Genomic DNA, 9,461 nt, shown 5'->3' with positions numbered 1-9,461 from the left:
TAACAAACTACTTTAGAAGGTTCTTTCTTAGGCATGTTGCTATTTTTAGATGGAAAGTTCTTTTTGATAAACTTTTTCTGTGGCCTTCCACTCCTTTTATAGAACTTTTTGAATCTCTTAGTAACATGTGCTAAATCATCACTATCAAGATCAGAAGAACTTTCTTCACTAGAATCTACTTTCAAAGTCAGTCCTTTCTTTTTCTTATCTTCTACAGTCAAAGAAGATTTCATTTCTTCTAAAATAAGAGCTCCTATCAAGTAATCATAAGTAACGAGAGTCTCTTTGTAATTCATAACGGTTCCTATAGAATCTCATTTTTTAGTAGAATTCTAAGGATTTTCTTAATAAGCTCATCTTCTGAAATTTTCTTACCGAGAGTTCTCAAAGGATTAACTATATTAGTAAATCTAGAATTTAATTCAGTAATAGTTTCTCGTTCTCTCATACTAAACATTTCATATTCTCTACAAAGGATATTAATTCTGGATTCCTTCACTCGATCCGTACCCTCATAGGTAACTTTAAGTTTTTCTCAGACTTCCGTTGCAGACTTACATCCAAACACTTTGTTTTATTCTGTTGAATCTAATGCACAGTGAAGAATATTAATAGCTTTTGCGTTTATAAAATTATCATTCCAATCGGCATCAGTATATTCTTCTTCTGTTTTTCCAACTCTCTCATTTTCTACAGTTTTCATAGGAATACGAGGACCAGTAATGACATTCCTCCAACAGTTTATGTTAACTGATTTTATAAAATTTTCTATTCTGGTTTTCCAATAAGAGTAATTAGAACCATTGAACAAAAGTGGTCTAGAAATAGATTGACTTTCTAAAGATGTAAAAGGAAGTGGGGTTGCCATGGGATCAATTACATCCTTATTTTGGCCTTTTGGTCTTTTTAGTGATTTCCCATTCCATTTATCTTATCATTATAACCAATCAAAGGAATGGAACCAAAATTTTTATTCTATGCTACGTATGAAACATACAAATATAAACAATTATTCTCATTTCTATTCTATTTCATTTCCCATTTTATTTCACGTACCAAATGTCTTAATGCATTATTTCTATCATTTAATTATATTGGAAATATTTATCCAAAACTGAATATGTAATTGTAATTTTTTTACATTAATGTTTATGTCATTAATTATTTATATCATTGCTTAATTTTGAATTCCTAAAAATTAAAAAACATCAGTTATTAACTTTAGATTTTTTATTGATAAATAATTTATCAATTATATAATATGTTGAAGGCTGGAAGCTCATTCTTTAAATAAATCAAAAACCATCTCAGTAAATTTGAGCTCGCTACGGTTCGGTTAGGTCAAGTCCGAGGAAAAAAGTATTTTTCCACCCTTGATAAACTATAGTCAGATAAGCTATATAGTAGGCAGATACCTAATTCAATCAACGTGTTTAGAGGTGTGGAAAAACTTTTGATATCCTTGATTATTTAATTCATTTAAAAAAAAAAAAATCTGACATCCATCTGCACATTAATTCAATTATAAATAGTATTTTAGTTTAAACGAAAATATTTTTGACTATAATTCAATTATAAATAGTATTTTAATTTAAATGAAAATATTTTTGATTGTACACTAATAAAAGACAAATAAAGCAGTAATTTTTTTAAAAAAAAAATTTATTTTCAATATTTTGGTATATGAAACTATATTGGTATAGATAAATTTTATCCTTATTAAATAATAATTTGCCCTTAAAGAAAAGAGATTTGATTTTGAGCAAAATATTTCTAGCAAGGTCAAGTATACTCTATACATAATAGCAGTGGACTATAGTGGCCTTGTGGGTGCGGGAAGACTTCACAAAGACTTACTATCCATTAGGAAGTTATATAATTACATCTTCTCCTTCATCTTTTACCCATCCTTCAATCTTATTTTCTTTCTCCCTCATTAACTCGTAAAAGAAATGGGGAAACTAACCTCATTCTCCTTTTTCTTGTTTTTCTTCCATTTCCAACTTCACTATTCATCATCTTCAGCAAAAACCTGCCATCCAAATGAGAGCTCTGCCTTACTTAACTTCAAGGATATTGTATTAGGTGATGATGATGATTACTTTTGTTCAAACACTGAACACCTTTACCCTCTGAAGAACACTTGGGTAGAAGGTACGAATTGCTGCTCATGGGATGGAGTCACGTGCCATCCATCAACAGGTCACGTGATAGGCCTTGACCTTAGCTGTAGAGCACTTCGTGGAACCATAACTCCAAACAATACCTTTTTCCTCCTTTCTCACCTCCAGAGGCTTAACCTTGCTCAAACTGGTCTAAGTGGTTCAATCCCCTCTGAGTTTGGTTCATTTTCAAAATTGACACACCTTAATCTCTCTCTTTGTTTCTTTTCAGGGAAAATTCCACCTGAAATTTCCCATTTGTCCAAATTGGTTTCACTTGATCTCTCTTTGAATTCAGAATATAATTATGATACTGAATCTGATTATTTCTTGGAATTTGAAAATCATGGTTTTGAAAAATTCTCAAGAAATTTAACAAAATTGAGTTTTCTAGACCTACGTACAGTGAATATGTCTTTAGTTGCACCTAAGACTTTGTTAAACCTTTCTTCTTCACTGAAATCTCTTTATCTCTCTCGATGTTTCTTAGCAGGGAATTTACCAAGTGATTTTTCAAGGTTTCAATCCCTTCAAGTGCTTGACCTTTACTACAATTTAGATTTATTAATTAATATTTCGAAAGCTAACTGGTTTGCTTCATTAAAAGTGTTAGATCTTCATGAGACGGGCTTATATGGAGAGATAACTTATTCTGTAAGCAACTTCAAGTCCTTGGAATATTTAGATCTCTCCCTCAATGAGTTATTTGGCTCAATTCCAGAATCATTAGGCAGCCTCAATTCCTTAAAGTACTTAGATCTTTCAAATAATGATTTGTTTAGCTCAGTTCCTGCAACATTTGGCAATCTTAAGTCATTGAAATACTTAGATCTATCCTTCAACAATTTCTTGAGCTCAATTCCAAAATCACTTGTCAATCTAAGTAACTTGAAGTGCTTAGATGCCTCATTCACCAATCTGTCAGGCTCAATTCCTGCATCACTTGGAAATCTCAGGTCCTTGGAGTACTTGGATCTCTCATTCAGCAATTTCTCTGGCTTGATTCCAGCATCGCTTGGTAACCTTAAGCAACTCAAATCTTTGGCTTTAAAATCTAACCATGTGGTAGGGCAGATTCCTGGTACTTTAGGTAATCTTAGCAAATTAGTTGATTTTGATTTGAGTGATAATGAATTACATGGTACAATCCCAAATTCCATTTTTGAACTAGTGAAGCTTAAGAGTCTTATTCTTTCTTCTAATAATTTGAGTGGGATTTTTAATTGGAACATGTTTCAAAATCTTCAAGAACTTGATCTTTCATGGAACAGTGAATTGTCATTAACAAGTGACAGAAGTGTCAATTTTACCTTGCCTCATCTTGAATCTTTAGCTCTCTCTTCATGTAACATAACTAAATTCCCATATTTCTTGAAATCCTTTGGCAATTTGAATTATTTAGATCTTTCCAATAATAAAATTCATGGTAGGATTACCAAACAGAAGTCTAAAGGATGGAAAAATTTAAGAACTCTTAAACTCTCTCACAATTTCTTGAGTGATATTGAGAAATATCCCTGGAATGATGTTGAAACACTTGATCTGAGTTTCAACTTGCTCAAAGGAAAACTTCCGATACCACCAACTTCCACAGTAATTTTCTTGATTTCAAACAACAAATTGACAGGAAAAATTCCTCCCTCACTTTGTAATTTGAGTTCTCTCGTATCACTTGATTTGTCTAATAATAACTTAGGAGGATTGATTCCATAATGTTTTGGAGACATTGTCAAATTTCTCTTTAGCTTAGATATGCAAAATAACAACTTCTGTGGTAGAATTCCAGAAATTTTTGCAAAAGATAGCAGCTTAGTGTATTTTAATGCTAATGGCAATAACTTGGAAGGGCCATTGCCGCGATCTCTGGTTAATTGCTGTAAGCTACAAGTGTTGGATTTAGGGAATAACAAGATAAATGGCATCTTCCCAAACTGGTTAGAAAATCTTCCAGAGCTGCAAATTCTTATTTTGAAGTCAAATAAATTTCATGGTACTATAGGAAATCCTCTTACTGCCTCTCCTTTTCGCCAATTACAAATTCTTGATCTTTCTCAGAATGAATTCACTGGAGTTTTACCAAGAAAATATCTGCAATATATGAAATATTTGATGAAAGTGAACAAAGGCAAACTCGAGAGAAAATATGCAGGGGATAGTTCTTACTATTTCCAAGATTCACTTGGTGTAGAACTGATAATGAAGGGACAGGAGTTTGAAATGAAGGAAATTCTCACAATTTTTACAGCCATTGATTTTTCAAGCAACAAATTTCAAGGAGAGATTCCTAAAGAAGTTGGTTTATTGAAGTCACTTATTGTGCTTAACTTTTCTCATAATGGTTTAACAGGCCATATTCCATTGTCACTTGGAAATTTGGCAGAACTTGAATCATTAGATCTCTCTTTCAACAAACTTGTTGGAGAAATTCCTCAGCAATTAGTAGTCTTGACATTTCTTGCTGTTTTGAATCTTTCATATAACCGACTTGAGGGACATATACCTGAAGGCAACCAATTTAGTACATTTTCAAATGATTCTTATGTTGGAAATTTTGGTTTGTGTGGATTTCCAATGTCAAAGAAATGTAATAATGGTAAATTGCCCGAACCAATATTTCATGAAGATGAAGAAGAAGCACAAGATTCTAAAGGTTGGTTTGATTGGAAAATTGCATTAATGGGTTATGGATGTGGACTAGTGTTTGGATTATCTATTGGATATATTGTATTTGCGACGGGAAAACCGCAATGGTTTGTGAGAATGGTTGAAGGACATCAATACCAGAGACTAAGAAGACGAAATTTGCGAGGCAGGAGGAGGAGCAATCCGTAAATGTAGACGCTGCTTTTTATTTCAATGATTTTGCTAAGTTTTCATAATCACTAGCATGCCTTGAAAGTTCTAGTTATGCCTTCGATGTAGTGAAATTTCAATAAGGAATGTGTGATTGTCATCTTTTACTATTATTAGCAAAGGAGAGTAATATTTTATAATTCACTTCTCAACATTTAAACACTTATATAACTACTATAATACTATGCTCAACATTTAAACACTTATATAACTACTATAATACTATGAATCTGACGTGGTCTAGTTGGTCTTCTTACTCATGTGAAGAATAGCAGTTCTCAAGTTTGAGTCCTCTCGATCACAAATGTTTTCATCAATTTGGTGAATTTAGAGAGACTACCATGTTGTATTGCCCGTAATGAATTAATCATTTATCCAAATGACTAAAGTCATTTGGGTGATTAGCCTTCAACACTTTTATGCCTTTATATTTTTAACTCCTTGTAATATACTTTACAAAGTGTGTTAACTTACTACAAGTAATAAAGAGTTAAAAGGGAAAATAATTATTTAGTCTCTGATGTTTGATCAAATTAATCAACTCATTTTTATTATTTTACAATATTAATTAATGGTTCTCCAGTTTTACCTTCATCTAACTAGTAAGTTCTTAGGTCCATATTTTTTAGATTTTTCTATTCGAATGAGGTAAAAAAAAAAAAAAAAAAGAGGAGAGAGATGAGAGAATTAATCTAAAATGAAAATAATAGCTTTTATTGTGTATTGAGATATTTTCTCAATACATCATGCAAATACCCACAAACAATTTAAATTTTTATTATTCTAATATTAACAACACTAATAAGAAAAATCAATCAAAATAAAAATATTAAAATAGAAAAATTTTCCCAAATCCAAATCTAAAAACGTAGAGATCTAAGAAAATTGAATATGAAAAAAAAATTAATTTGATTTGATGCTTATAAACAAGAAATTAAAAATTTTATTAATGATAACATTTCATTATAATTTAGTGAAAAATTAATTAAAATAGAATAACTAATTAAATTTTAAAAAAAAAAACTTGATTTTGTGTTTAAATAATTAAATTTTCTCACTTTTACATACTTTATATTTTATAAAATATAGAAAAAATCCTCTATTTAATTTGGCTTGTTCATATATTTCATTTCAGTTTTACTTTGCTAGAATAACCCTTGCCTTGTTCTCATCTTTGCTCCATTCCATGCAAAATTCTCATTTTCCAAGAAAATATGAAAATTAATCCGAATATTAACCGATATGACGATACATAGACAACACAGTACATATCGAGAAGAGTCTTTGATGGAAACTGTTCAATCATGGGCTTTCTTTGGTTGCGCCAGTGGATTTTCCTTTGGTGGAACTAATTAGTCATACTTTATCAGTATGAAATGGCTACTAGGAATGGATGCCGAGATTTCTTGATAAGGATGATGATGCATGTGATATTTTGATGGAACTGACTTTGAAGGAATGCACAGAGAAGTGAGGATGAAAAAGGCAATCAATGTTAAAGTTATTGCAGAATTAAAATAAAAAATTAGGCTTTAATTGGCTCATATCTTTCAATTTTTATTGGTATTTGAGTTTCAATTGGCTTTTTGTGAGTTAATTTTGTTGAGTTACAAGTTGATCAATCTGCAGGGTGTGTTTGTTTGGGTTGGGTTGGTGAGAGAGAAACAGGGTGAGTTTGATGGAGAAGAAACAAATAACATATAAGAGATGGAGGTTGTTTGAGCGATGTTGATGTTGATTGTGCATATGCTAAAAATGGAGGAGGGAGACATACAGGTAAGAACTGAGGAGAGAGACATGAGACATGGAGATGGACAAAAATTTGTGGGTCCCGCACATAGACTTGGCAAGAAATACACAAGATTATTTTAGTCTTTTTGAAATGATTTTAACGGAAATTTTTTAGTTAAATGGACGGAAGGACTAAGTCGTCGAACGGAGATAAATGTGGGGAACTGCTAATTAATACTGCTGAATAATAAAGATGAGTTGATTAATTTAATTAAACATTAGGGACTAAATAATTATTTTTCCAATGTTGGATATATATATATATATATATATATATATATATATATATATATATATATATATATATATATATATATATATATATATATATAGGTTAAACCGTACCGTTGAATGCAACCAATTTGGTTTGGTTTAATTTTCATAAAGCTAAAAGATAAGTCCAAACTGTTAAAAAAATATAATTGATTCAAACCGATTTGACTTGATTTAATACACTATTTTGTTTAATTTAGTTTTCATTTAAAAAAAATAATTCGTTCAATTTGCTCTAATTTAGTTTGATTTGAACCGAACTAACTGTTCGATATTTCCTTTTCGAAATGTGCTTCGCAAGTGCACGGGTCATACAAGTAGTAAAAAAAGATTATCGTCCCATAGAGATTGGAGAATAGGCTATTAATTTTCTAGCTCGACAATTATTAGGAAGACCGGATAGAGTGAAAATGATTTAAATTAAGTTGCAAATTAAACTAAAATATATTCAAATTAAAATTAGCAAGCGGAGATAATAAAAGTATACTTAAGCAAATAATGATTGAGACATTTTAGGATTTCTATCAATTCTTAGTGCAAACCATGAATAGTTGATTATAGTGTCGAATTCCTCTCTCGAGTTTAAATGGACCATTAAAACCACATGACATCTACTCTCATAGCTTAATATGATTAAAACGTTATTATGTCAATTCCAAAAGGAGAACTAACCTGAAGTGTCCAGCTCCTCTCTCGAGTTTAAATGGAATGTTAAAATTGGGCCCCAACACATTCATAGGCATCAAGCTCAAACACATTAAATCAGGAATTTTAGCATTTAGACATAAATCAAACATTCAAAGGTGCAATTTAAATTAATAGAAAAATCTCATAACTAGATCTGGATATTTTGCCTAGCATTATTAGAAATATACCAACACAAATAAAATACACAAACGAAATAAAAGGCATAAATGTACAAACTTTGGGATTTATTTAATTGGTTGGTCACTGTGTAGTAATAACACTAGTGGCTACTGTCTCTTTTGATTGGCTCTCACTTGTTTCATATTCTAGCATGTGCAGCACTTGTATTTCTTAGTGCCAAGAGAGTCCAACCCACTTTCTTTTCTTTGTTTCCTTTATATAGAGCTTCTTGCTTGTTTGTGATTGGTCCACTTCACCCACTTATACTACTTGCTTCTGAAAAGCTGGTGTACACCGCCAACTTTGGAAAAGAAATGATAAAATATGATAGAGGGAGCTGCTTCTGGAATCAGGTGCAACGTTTCTTCAAAACACTGCGTAGTTTTTGCTCCAAACGATCTGTTAGAAGATCATTTCGCAGATTATTGTTGCACTGGTCCAAGTTCTTCCACGTTGAGCCTCTCCCTTCCTTTCTTTCTTCTCGGGCTAGATCTTTTTTGGGCTTCGAATTTGTTTGGCTTTAGGGGCATTATTTGGACTTCAAAAATTTTGTTCACTTCAAGAGCCTCCTTTTGTGTTGATGAAAGCATCAATTGATTGGTCCATTTTGCTTAAAAATAGCAAGTGTTGATATTGCTTAAGTGCCAACCAAACAAAAGATAGAAAACCATGCCAATGGGGTTTTATTCTTATTTTTATATTTAAAATATAACTAAATTTAATTAAAATAAATGGTAAAACATATGCATATTTTGTTGCTATCAAAATCTCTCATACTTGAAATGTTGCTCGTCCCCAAGCAATGCAAAATAACTTTCGCGCAATGAATGAAAAATTTCAGCTCAATCTAGATATATTATTCCATTTTTTTGTATATATTTTTCTCTCTTTTTTTATTATTATTATATATGTTCTTTTTATTATCAATTTTTTATTATTTTTTTATATTTTCTTATTGCTGGTTGCCTCCCAATAAGTGCTAATTTTCGGTCCTTAGCTTGACCTTCTTCAGCAATCAGCATGGTGGGTCTATTAAGGAGTAACTATCTCCTTTGAAATTTTCCTTAACATGGTAGGGTTGCAACCATTGCCCATTGACTTTAAAGTTTCCAATCTTTTCGCTCAAAACCTCTACGGCTCCATGAGGTAACGCTTGAATCAATTGAAAGGGTCCAAACCATCGTGACCTCAATTTATCCGGAAGAGCTTCAAGCAGGGATTAAAAAGCAACACATAATCTCCTTTAAATTCTTTCCTAACACCTTGGTCCTTACCTTGTAGATTTTGGCATTTTCGTAAAGTTCCAATCTTAATTCCTTAAGCTCATTAAGTTGCAGTAATCTGCGTTCACCAGCTGCTTTCAAGTCAACATTTAACATTTTGATTGCCCAAAAGGCTTTGTGCTCCAATTCTACTGGCAGATGGCACGATTTTTCAAACACAAGCCTGAAAGGTGACATTCCAATTGGGGTTTTGAAAGAAGTTATGTAGGCCCAAAGAGCATCATCAAGCTTA

General features: G+C 31.7%; 2 protein-coding genes across 2 annotated transcripts; both read left to right on the top strand.

The window, feature by feature from the left end:
- Positions 1-1,952: 1,952 nt before the first annotated feature.
- On the top strand, positions 1,953-3,875 carry LOC149494777 (uncharacterized). The gene has a single exon (XM_089723738.1). The coding sequence runs from the start codon at positions 1,953-1,955 to the stop codon at positions 3,873-3,875; it is 1,923 nt and encodes a 640-aa protein (XP_089579864.1).
- A 39-nt stretch (positions 3,876-3,914) lies between these two features.
- LOC149494776 (receptor-like protein 9DC3) lies at positions 3,915-5,155 on the top strand. Its single transcript, XM_089723737.1, has one exon. It carries the CDS (start codon positions 3,915-3,917, stop codon positions 4,992-4,994), a length of 1,080 nt encoding a protein of 359 aa, XP_089579863.1. The 3' UTR covers positions 4,995-5,155.
- Positions 5,156-9,461: the final 4,306 nt, after the last annotated feature.

The sequence above is a fragment of the Jatropha curcas genome, chromosome 7 (assembly GCF_041381405.1).
Source record: "Jatropha curcas cultivar XTBG-Jc1 chromosome 7, XTBG_Jcur_1.0, whole genome shotgun sequence".
Lineage (NCBI taxonomy): Eukaryota > Viridiplantae > Streptophyta > Magnoliopsida > Malpighiales > Euphorbiaceae > Jatropha > Jatropha curcas.
The sequence above is the reverse complement of the archived record's forward strand: the minus strand, read 5'-3'. Positions and strand labels throughout refer to the sequence as shown.

Excerpts from the sequence above, each read along its gene's own strand:
- LOC149494776 (XM_089723737.1), top strand. The coding sequence starts at position 3,915 with ATGCAAAATAACAACTTCTGTGGTAGAATTCCAGAAATTTTTGCAAAA.
- LOC149494777 (XM_089723738.1), top strand. The coding sequence starts at position 1,953 with ATGGGGAAACTAACCTCATTCTCCTTTTTCTTGTTTTTCTTCCATTTC.